This window comes from Etheostoma cragini, chromosome 7 (genome assembly GCF_013103735.1).
Source record: "Etheostoma cragini isolate CJK2018 chromosome 7, CSU_Ecrag_1.0, whole genome shotgun sequence".
Taxonomy (NCBI): domain Eukaryota; kingdom Metazoa; phylum Chordata; class Actinopteri; order Perciformes; family Percidae; genus Etheostoma; species Etheostoma cragini.
The window spans coordinates 19,218,763-19,229,986 of record NC_048413.1 but is presented as its reverse complement, the minus strand read 5'-3'; the positions used below and the strand labels follow the sequence as shown (position 1 = coordinate 19,229,986).

At 38.8% G+C, this 11,224-nt stretch overlaps 1 protein-coding gene and 1 long non-coding RNA gene across 10 annotated transcripts in view; one reads left to right on the top strand and one right to left on the bottom strand.

The window, feature by feature from the left end:
* Window positions 1-811: 811 nt before the first annotated feature.
* Window positions 812-11,224, top strand: part of kif5aa (kinesin family member 5A, a) — a 19,577-nt gene continuing 9,164 nt past the window's right edge. For 7 of the 9 annotated variants that reach the window (XM_034876120.1, XM_034876118.1, XM_034876116.1 and 4 more), the window contains exons 1-13: window positions 812-1,448; window positions 4,028-4,115; window positions 4,202-4,275; window positions 5,052-5,156; window positions 5,353-5,401; window positions 5,566-5,621; window positions 5,791-5,878; window positions 8,394-8,518; window positions 8,662-8,766; window positions 9,551-9,699; window positions 10,233-10,381; window positions 10,518-10,696; window positions 10,969-11,037. In XM_034876120.1, coding sequence (XP_034732011.1) covers window positions 1,320-1,448; window positions 4,028-4,115; window positions 4,202-4,275; window positions 5,052-5,156; window positions 5,353-5,401; window positions 5,566-5,621; window positions 5,791-5,878; window positions 8,394-8,518; window positions 8,662-8,766; window positions 9,551-9,699; window positions 10,233-10,381; window positions 10,518-10,696; window positions 10,969-11,037 — 1,365 coding nt within the window. In that variant the 5' untranslated portion in view covers window positions 812-1,319. The remainder of the gene's footprint in view (window positions 1,449-4,027; window positions 4,116-4,201; window positions 4,276-5,051; window positions 5,157-5,352; window positions 5,402-5,565; window positions 5,622-5,790; window positions 5,879-8,393; window positions 8,519-8,661; window positions 8,767-9,550; window positions 9,700-10,232; window positions 10,382-10,517; window positions 10,697-10,968; window positions 11,038-11,224) is intronic. The other 2 variants (XM_034876121.1, XM_034876124.1) reach the window with 2 other exon arrangements.
* The window catches only part of LOC117947355, a 15,485-nt gene continuing 11,614 nt past the window's right edge, over window positions 7,354-11,224 (bottom strand). Inside the window, exons 2-3 of the long non-coding RNA XR_004657216.1 lie at window positions 10,408-10,414; window positions 7,354-7,364 (exon numbers count right to left, since the gene is read on the bottom strand). This is a non-coding gene — a long non-coding RNA (uncharacterized LOC117947355). The remainder of the gene's footprint in view (window positions 7,365-10,407; window positions 10,415-11,224) is intronic.

Sequence of the window (11,224 nt, the reverse complement as noted above, 5' to 3'; positions counted from 1 at the left end):
AAGAAACTTTGTGATGCAGTTTACAACTATGAGACTTTGCCTTTAAGTCTCACACATTGTAAGATGAGGATTATATTAAACATCGGCAAAACATTGGAGGCTGTTAATACAAAAAATATCTAATGTGTCATACCTGAACCCTGTTACTGTAAATGTACACATTCTGCGCGTACTCCAAAGAAGTCCCATTAACAACAATTACAGTGACAGTTCACTGTAATTAAAGGTTTATCTGTTTGGTCTAGATGATAAAATCCTGGGGTAACTACATTTTATTTTCAAATGTAGTTACCCCTGGAATAACATCTGTTGGCGTTTTATCAGGATACCTTAAAATGTTTGCAAAATGGGCATTGATTCCATAAATTAAAATATCTGGCACAATATCCCATATGTATCCATAATTTCAATGAAAACAAACGTAAAGGATTGTGCAGCTTAAGAAGTTAATTCTGAATTGTATTTTTCAATGTTTACATTGTGCTGAATCATCTCTGAGAAGCTCCTTCAAGGTGAGGCCAAAACTCATCTCTAATCAATGATCTCCACTGCCTTTCCGTAATGGTTTCTTATGTCTTCTAAGAATTGGAGAGAGGCTAAAAATGACTTTGATGATTAGTCACTGCATCATCGGGCCTGGCAGTTGGTTTGCGGAAAGTAATGAAGTTCTTCTTCATGGCTCTGTGAGGAAGTGACGCTGCAGCACGGGGCTCTTGTTTCCGCCTGCTCGTGAGGATGCTGAGCTAATGATGGGAGGCTGTGGGTACCACTTTAAAGAGAAGGATGCAGACCACGCCCTTACTTTGCTCGCCGACAGAGGGCGCTGTGGCGATCAAAGCAGGCCGAACATCCGCAGCTTTACCTCACTGCCCTTCCAGCAGCATCTCACCTTCAGCCGGCCTGACGCACATCCACCGCCGCACCCGAAAAGGAAACGAAAAAACTCGAGAGAAAGACAATCTCAAACAAACCAACAGTGGAAATCGAGAAACAGCTGAGTCTGGTTTTATTTTTTAATGATGTAGGAGATCGTTTTGCGGTTTGACATCTAATTTCCGTCTGCCAGCCTCTCTGCGACACGGAAACACCATCCAGCTGCGCAGAAATAAATCGCATCCTCTCGCAGCTTGTCTGGATAAAACCATCCAACCTCTCCGCCGTCTTCAGAGTCCCCTCGACGTAGAAGGACTAAGTCACTGCGCATCCCTACTCGTTTATTTTTACGGTCAAATCAGGCCCCGATAAGCGACGGGTCGCCTCCAGCCTCGGCAGCATCTCTCCTCTCAGAAAGCAGCATCCTTCCTCCTTGAATCTGCGCCATGGCCGATATCCCAGCGGAGTGTAACATAAAAGTGTTATGTCGATTTCGTCCTCTCAACCAGTCAGAGATTCTACGTGGGGACCAGTTTATCCCCAAATTCCAATCGGACGATACTGTCGTCGTCGGGGTAAGTAAAGGAAGGCGCTTTGTTGTGCATGTAGGCCTTCATCAATAAATCATCAGCTCGGCTCATCTGTTCGGGTCGTATAGGATGGAAGGGAAACATAATAGCAGGTGCATCACAGGGAAATGGACATTTCCCCACTATATGTATTTTCCTTAACATGACGAAGTACAAATACATCTACTGTTGTTTGTGCGCAAACTGGCCTTTTGTATCAGCTGGTGGCAGTGTGGCATATGAATGAAACATAGCCAACACCTATCATAACGTACGTTGGAAGACACTTTTCTAAAGAGATGAATATGCTAACCAAAAACTGCTATAATTTTCTGTAGGCCTTTATCAGTCAGTTATGGCCCTATAGACCTAATCCTGATTCATAAAACACCCAACACAACCCTCAAATGTAAAAAAAATAAAGGAATGTATAGTATTTTCCATTCTGAAATTGATGGCTCAACACTCAAAAACATCGTCATCTTACATGACATGTTTTTGTGTATGAATCGTGAAAACGTTATTTCCTCAAGAGAGAAAATCTGCCAGTGTAGCCTCATTTCAGTGTTAGTTTAAAATACAAATTGCATTTTTAGAAGGATTTTATGGTACAAATTATTTTTCAGATTTGTTCAGGCAGCAATGAACTAATTTCCAGAAATATCTTGAAAAAAGATAACTTTTATCAGAAAAAGACTGACACATTCCACCTACACTGGCGCCTGTTACATTTGAATTTCGAAGAAAGCACATTGATTGGATCCTATCCAAATGAAGGAAAGCTTGTACCTACACTTTTGCTCATATATGTTTGCTGGTTCTTTATGTTTTGTTTTTTTCTTGGTCAAGTATCTTGTGTCTAGTGGGCAGAGGGAGGAATCAGGTTGAAAGCTTCTTCAGCCATGACGGAAACATCTCAACCTGACCTTCCTCTCACCATGATGATGGACAGTAGCATCAGAAACTGATCTCTCTAATTGCCCACAGAGTGAATCAATAATCACCCAGCAAGCTCCTGCATCACTGGCTGACCTGCGTTTAGTCTTGTCTATCCATCTGTCTATGCATCCATCCATCCATCTGCTCCATCTGTCTCTCTCTCCGTCTTTGAATTTTTCTGTCTCATTCTACTGTTCCTATCTTTGTATTTTGCAGCTGCCTCTTTGACTCTCACCTCTGTTTCTTCTTTGCTCGACCATTTACATTTTTTTTTTCTCTTTCTGTGCCTCCTCCTCCGCCCCTCCTCCCCTTTCTGGGACCAAATGTCTCTCGCTCTGGTAATTCACTCTATTATGGGGGAGGTCTGCCGATGAGTCATTTTGTTAATGGCATTTAATACGACTCACGTTCTGGCAGCTCACATCCTTGCTTTGCATTTTGACCTCTGTACCAGATAGGACACTGACATTCAGGGGTTTCATAGCTTGGTTTCCACGGGGAGGTGTGACAGGGCTAAGTCACTCGTCTGTGTTTTATGCAAGGTTGTGTGTACTTTAAGAGCGGATTTAGCTGGGGCCCATTTTGAAATAAATAAAATCCATTCTTGTGGATTTAGCTGCCAACCCTCTTACAAAATGAGGCAGACATCAATGTACATTATATCTACACACGATATGTTCTTTTGTTTTTTAAACTCAAAAGAACATTAGAGTGTATTATAGTTCTTGTGTACTTCCTACTAACTTTTACAGTAATTTGGTTTGTTGACTTATTTCCTTGCAGTGTAAGTGTTTTTTTTTATACAATATATTCACAGTTGAAACTCTTTCTGAGAAATTAGAGACCATAAAGTCCTGTCCCCTCTTCGTCCTATTCAATCTGTTTATCTGAAAAAGCCAAAACATGTTCTAAGAGTTTTCTCTTCATGTTGTAAACAAATTGATCTACGCTTTGGAGGTAGCTTTAGAGGTGACGGTTGGAAGATTTTGTTCCTGTTGGATTTTGATAGCTGCTCCCCCGTTTCCAGTATTTGTTCTAAGCTAAGCTAATAAATAAAAAAACAGTTATACAATTTAATAAATGTATTTCCCAAAATGTCCAACTATTCCTTCAACAAAGATAAAAGGATGATTATTTTATGTGTTAGCGTAGCAAAAACGTACCTCATGAGTCTTGGTACACTGTCAAAGTCTCATGGGAGTTGTAGTTCTAAAAGAATAAATACTAATACTAACAACAAAAGAACTGTTAATTATATATATATATATATACACAAATATGTACAGAAAAAAAACAGCAATATGTTGTGTTGGCCTGTAACGTTAATGTATTTTTCTCTAAAGGAGATGAAATTTAGAGGTTTAAAAATGAGTTACCCATTTTATATAAGTGTGTGTATCATACCTTTGAGGCCAGACACATGCAAACAGAAGAATGAATCAATGGCCAGCTCACAGGGCTGACATCATTTCCCAAAGTTCAGGCTGATGACTAGCTACGGCTGTATACCACATTCAATAAATACTGCACCGTTGATTTATTTGAATGTCCAGAGACTAAACTGAGAAATCTGATCTCAAATTGGAGATAGACCACCTTATGTCTTTAATGGCATCATTGTTTGTTGTTGTTCATGGTTTTAACAGGGTAAATCCTATGCGTTTGATCGAGTGTTTCCCACCAACACCACCCAGGAGCAGGTGTACAACACCTGTGCCAAGCAGATTGTCAAGGGTATGAATCATTAGCCATGTCAAAATCTGTCAGCTATTTGAAATGTTTGTGTTGTGGTCTCATTTGTTATGCTGTTTCTCTCATAGATGTTCTGGGTGGATACAATGGCACTATCTTTGCATATGGACAAACCTCCTCCGGGAAGACTCACACCATGGAGGTATTCAGAGCAATGAAGCAAAAGTATTTCTTTAAATTAATCTTAATATTTTCCAACCACTTAAATAGTGAAAGTTTTATAGGGCAAAGTGTCCAACCACTTGGAAGTTTTCCTTAATTTTCAGTGTTTATCTGCCCCTATGTGTTAACAATTTGGGGAGTTTTGGGTCTTTTTGATAATTTTTTAGGGCTATGGACTAATTTAACATTGCACTTTTGTTTCACTAATTCAATTACAACTAAGATCAGAATCCAAATCCGAATCAGCTTTATTTGCCAGGTATGAGGACACATACAGGAACTTTTATTTGGCGCATCGTTGCTCACACTGTGCTTACACACACACAAAAATAAATAACCCAAAACAACCAAAACAAAAATTATACACACTAATATATAATATATACATACTCTAAACATTTAAATATGGAGAATATTGCAAGGATACTGGGATAAATAGTATTATGTTATTACATTACAATATGAACAGTATGAACATTATGGACAGTTCTGAAATAGAATTGATTAATAATTAGAATCTATTAATGTATTAATCTATTAATTAATAGATTAATTTAAAGTCACTAGGATCTGGTGGGAGATCCACAGAAGTAATCTACCAGTCATTCCTTTTGTGACACTAGTCATATTATTTGATTATTATATATTTTGTTGTCTCATGGGTCTACCAGGATTGCCTTTTGCTGTTAACATTTGGCCCCAGATAGCTATGCCCACCTCATTATTAGTTATACCTTTATCTGTGACCTGTTTCAGGGCAAGCTGCATGACCCTCACCAAATGGGCATCATTCCTCGCATCGCTGAGGATATTTTCAACCACATCTTTGCCATGGATGAAAACCTGGAATTCCACATCAAGGTAGTGTATTTCATGAGTTAGGCTGCTGGTGTTATTTTATGTTATGTCTGGTGTTGCGTTATACTTCTTGTCTTAATCCTTACTTTTTGTATTAATCTTCACCTTGTGTCTGCAATCTGTTGAATGCACTTTTGCAAAAAGTGATGATACAGCCTTAGCTACATTTGATTCACTCTTTTTCTTTCTCGTCCAACAGGTTTCGTATTTTGAAATCTACATGGACAAAATCCGTGACCTTCTGGATGGTAAAGTGTTAATTAGCTCTTTGTAAATCACCTGCAACAGTATTTTGATTTGTGAAATATAAACTCACGTAGCATCAGTGTGTAGTTAATTCATGGCTTTGTCATACTCTGTTTTAAAATACGAAAAACATCTCATCATATTACATTTTCTCTATTGTTTTTAGTGACAAAGACCAACCTGTCAGTCCATGAGGATAAGAATAGGGTGCCATATGTCAAGGTTTGTGAAAGTGCCTTGTATGTTGTCTTTGTAGGTGAAAATCTGCCTGTGCTGCATCAGATCCATAATATTAAGTCTGACTCATACTCTGTCTCTTTTGTTTCCTCTCCTCTTGTTTCCTTTGCTCTTGTTTCTTCTAATTTCCTCTCCTCTCATTTCCTCTCCTCAGGGATGTACTGAGCGTTTTGTCTCCAGCCCTGATGAGGTTATGGATGTAATCGATGAAGGCAAAGCTGCCCGCCATGTTGCTGTGACCAGTGAGTCTATATATAATAACAACACAAGCTGCTTTTTGGGGCTGTCTTCAGTAAAATGGCAACACTATGTTTATGTTTAATATATGTTATATAACCTTTAAACACAAGAAATAAAAACGCTCTCACCTTTCATCTGTAATTCCTGCACCTTCTGCTGCCCTCCATGCTGCTTACTCGTTCAACTGTGATTCAGTAGTACTAATATCTTATTAATTTCTCTAATACTGCGAGTTTATAGGTCAGAGTGATGCTTTAGCTTCACTGTACAACACTTCATTATAGTCACTGTATAATCAATCAGACGTGACCTCAGCAAATTCAGTGATTGCACTTGATCAAATCCATAGAAATGCTGACTAGATCCATAGAAAGGTCTGTCAGCAGGAATGCTCTAATTTGGTTTGATGTCAAAATGTTGCCAGTTATATTGAATAAAAGCAAAAACAATAATCATAGCCCACTGACACATTTCTTTTACACATTTAGGCAAGTCAGTCACTACTATTAAGACACTTTTTGCAGTGCAGTGGAGCTATTTAAAAATGCAATGAAGCAAACCCTTGGAGAACTATCCAAACAACAAGCCATTACACCGTATTCTTTCGTTCTTGTGCTGACTCACATTGCTGAATTCAACCCAAGGGAAAAGAGTGTGACCGGATGAGCTTTGGGATTCAGTGCTCAACAAAAACACCAGGACAGCTTCACTGTAATAAATCTCACCCTGTGCAGTTCTCCTGTCTTCAGAGTTAATGCATTGTGTGCTTCAGTGGTTTTTGTGGCAGACTTTCTGTGACATTTTCAAGAAATTAGTGATTTGATTTTTGGACAAGGAAATGTTCTCTGTTAACATAAACTAGTATCACATTAGTTAATTTCTTTTTATTGTTAACCAGAAACACCACATAAATCAACACGGCATATTGTGGAGTTAATTTGACGGTAGAGTCATCAAATACAATTTGTCTGGTATGTTTCAGCCATTGTGTCATATCAGTAGTAACTTTTGCACTTTCCCGGTTCCCAGTTTGAGTCCTTAATCACCTGAAACTGAATCACTGCAATGTAGCTTCCTGACAGTGTTAATCCCATAATGACAGCATGCAGGTAATAAGCCAGAGAAATGAATCACGAGTCCCACTCACATTCAAAATAAAATTAGTGGCCATCACTTTATAATAAAGGTACAAGTCATATGCTTAACCAGTGCATGTTTCATGATGATTTAAAGCATCCCACTTAATGTCAGAGCAATGGTAGTTCACAGCTACTTCATACATTTATTGATATGCAATCAAATTAGCTTCACACAATACAGGCATGTTCATTTCATACTGTTCATACATTTTCTCAGCCTCTCTGGAAGCAAAACAGTACTATTCTTGTAGAATAGTTGTTGTTGTTGTTGTTTTTTTTAATCATATTGGTCATCAGATGAGTATACACACCCCTATGTTAAATTCCCATAGAGGCAGAAAGATTTTTACTTTTAAAGGCCAGTTGTTTCACTGAATGGTGAAAGGTATGTGATGGTGGGGGGTTGTTTTAATTCCAAAGGCCAAGGGAACTTTATCAGGTTGCATATTATCCTGGATCCATGAAATAACATTGGCAGTTAAAATTAAAATCTGCCAAGACAGAGAAAATGTGGGAGATAATGGAGGCTAAGACACATTTGTTTTTTGTGAATTAAATAGATTTCCTCTCTTTAAAAAATAATAAGAAATATTCACCTACACATAATGTAGTGGCTCATACTTGTAATGTAGCCTGTATTATATTTACTCAAATGAAAGTGTGCTCAGTAGAGCAGAAATAAGACAAACCTTTCACAAACAATCAAATCCTACAACAGTTTAGCTTTGAAAATCAACTAATTGTGAGCAGAACAGGATCCAATGTGTTTAAGACTGCGTTCAAGAGCAGTCTTCTCTTTTTCCTGGTTGATGCCTGCTGACTCACGGTGCTGCAGAGCGGTGTGCTGATAGCAGACTAATGGGGCGACTCTCTGCAGACACTGAGCTGAGGCCCTCAGATATATGGTCTGCAGAGAAACCTGAACTTACCTACTGTCTGATGAAGCGCAGCATTTCGATTCGTGCTGCTTACTTATTTGCACTCAGTGAAATAATGTTATCATTCTGCTGCGGAGATGACTTGTTCTGGTTGACAGGAAAGACACCGAAGATTTCAAATGCACAGATAAATTATCATTAAACAAATCTGTCGATAGTTTCACTGCATTAAGGTGATTGGTAAGAACTGCTGTTAGGAGAGAGACATGCAAATAATAGACTGTATGTTTTGTAAAACAAGGTTTACATCTCCATTATTACACATATCTAGTTTTAGTCTCTTTTTTCTGTTGTGAAACCATTATTTTCCTGTAGGTACAGTATGTGTCTGTGAAAATGATTTTAGAAATCAATTATAACAGCAAAAGGTCTAAGACTGCAACAAAACCTCTTTGCCTTTTGTTCTACTCAACTGTTATGTTGCTTTTGTCTTTGTGCAGACATGAACGAGCACAGTTCTCGCAGCCACAGCATCTTCCTGATCAACATCAAGCAGGAGCATGTGGAGACTGAGCAGAAACTTTGTGGAAAACTGTACCTGGTAGATCTGGCTGGCAGTGAGAAGGTAGGAGACACCCTGAGAAACATACTGTTTATAAATCAACAACTTCCAACATGCAATTCAGCTGCTTTTAATTAATTATTTTCTGTGTTTTTGTGCAGCCGTTCATCATCAATATTTTGCTTTACTCTTTTTCTTTATTCCAGGTCAGTAAGACTGGAGCTGCAGGAGCTGTCCTGGATGAAGCTAAAAACATCAACAAGTCTCTTTCTGCCCTGGGAAATGTCATCTCAGCTTTGGCTGAGGGCACGGTGAGCTTTTTTCACACTACTCACCTCTATTCGTATAGACGGTAGAGAAACAATTGAGGTTGTGTGCCTCAAGAAATGTAATACAATAGGTCTACAGAAATACAGACCTGGATCTTAACTTGTAGTTCAGCTAATATATCATCAAAAAGTCAAAAAGTGGTTGTGCATACTATATGTTTTGATCTTGGTTTGCAATAGGAGTATACCATATCACTGTGTTTAAACAATGTGTGAAATATTTAAGGAGCTGATGTAAAGTAGTATTTTTACATTTATGTTAAGTGAAACATATGTACAATTTTCCCAGCTGAAGCTTACTTCTATTGTAGAATTTGGGGATTTAAATTAAATTAAAACATGTTTAACTTCTATTCCTACAACTGGAAGTGTCCTGTTTATCTCCATGTTCTGAGACTGTTGCAGATAGTCCTCCTCTCTCGTTCAAAATCTGTTGATTTGTTAATGAAATGCATCATGCCCAGTACCTGCACCCTTCTTTCCCTTCTGCCAACTCAATAGGTTTGTCTGTCAATTGCCAAAACTATCCCTGCCAATTATAAAATTAGTTGGATGTGATACAGAAATCTGAGACTTTTGACATGAGTTATGGGATTTGTTTGAGAAATCAAGTTAGGAAAATGTACATTTTTGCTGAATACAATCTGCTGATGAATTACACAGAAGTCCAAAATCAAGAAGCAAACAAAATGTATCACCTTCCAGACACCCCTTATCACTCCTTCATCTTTTTCCCCCTCTTTCTGTCTTCTTCTCGCTCCTTCAGAAAAGTCACGTACCGTACCGTGACAGCAAAATGACCCGCATCCTGCAGGACTCCCTCGGTGGGAACTGTCGCACCACCATGTTCATCTGCTGCTCTCCTTCCAGCTACAACGACGCAGAGACTAAATCTACTCTAATGTTTGGACAACGGTAGATACATTTGTTGATTCAGATGTTGCAACTTTGGAAAGAAACCAGTATACAATATACACGTGAAAATTGAACTCAGTCTAACAGTTTATTAACATGCTGCAGTGATTCTCAGCAAGAACCCAAACTGATTATAATTTCCATAAGGAAGGCAGGGAACTATTTTAGGTGTGACCTAAAATCCAAACAAGGCAGACACATAAGCTAACTGACACTGCCCATTTGACTATGTTGCACTTATCAGTTATTTCACCAGGGAGGTATGAATGTGTTTTTGAGTCAGAAGGCTGAAGAAACGTCTCAAACATAGAAATGTACCTGATATACTGTATCTAAAATAAAGTTAAGGAATTACCTGTTTTATATTCTTATTTTTTACAAATAGTTTTCTCTCATACTCATCAGGTGACTTTAAAACTATATGACCAACACAAAGCTGAATTTTGGGCATTTTATCAAGTAGAATTGTCACTTGAATGCAAACACTGATCATTAGTCCTTTCCTTAATTTCCTTTGTTGTCCTCTGTCACAGCGCCAAGACCATTAGGAACACCGCCTCCATCAACCTGGAGCTGACGGCGGAGCAGTGGAAGAGGAAGTACGAGAAAGAGAAGGAGAAGAACAAGACTCTGAAGGAAACTGTCCAGAAGCTGGAGATTGAGCTCAACCGCTGGAGAAATGGTGAGAACCAGTGTTTCCTGACTAACTTTTCAGCTGCATAACATCAACTCCTCTCTGCTGACATTATAAACCAAACTGTCTTATTGTAATTTCTTTGTTTCTCTGTCCTCTTTGTCCTTTCATCCCTTTCCTTTAGGAGAGGAGGTGCCTGAGACGGAGCAGACCACGGCAGACGTGGTGACCCGTTTTGAGACCGTGGAGGAGCGTCCCATTTTGGACAACGACACCTCCTCCATTGTGGTTCGCATTTCTGAGGAGGAGCGGCAGAAGTACGAGGAGGAGATCCGCAAGCTCTACAAGCAGCTGGATGATAAGGTCCAAACATCAACATTCTGTGCTAATTACAACAGACACTTTTTTCCTGTACATTAGTAAACTTTCTTACTTTTGCTCCACTCATTTTAAATATCAAAGGAAGAAATATGTGTAAGGGTCTTTCTTGCTAGTGTGTACAGACATTTGGGCCAAAATTGAATTAAGGGTTCAAAGATATAAAACAATAATGGACAAAGTAGATGAACGCCTATCAAGTTTTCAGTGTCACATGTCTTCATTTAAACAAGCATGTTAAAATCCTGTTTCTGCAGGATGATGAGATCAACCTGCAGTGCCAGTTGGTGGAGAAACTGAAGCAGCAGATGCTGGACCAGGATGAGGTCAGTACACACACACACATACACACTGTATGCACACACAGACTATGTTTGAGAGAGTACTTACTAATTGTAAATGTAATTTTAAAGGTGCTTTAAGCGATGTTGGGTGACTTTACTTCTTGTTGATGTTAGAAGTATTTTCAAACAAAACGAGACTAGCATGCCCCTCCCTTCTCCCCTCCCTTCT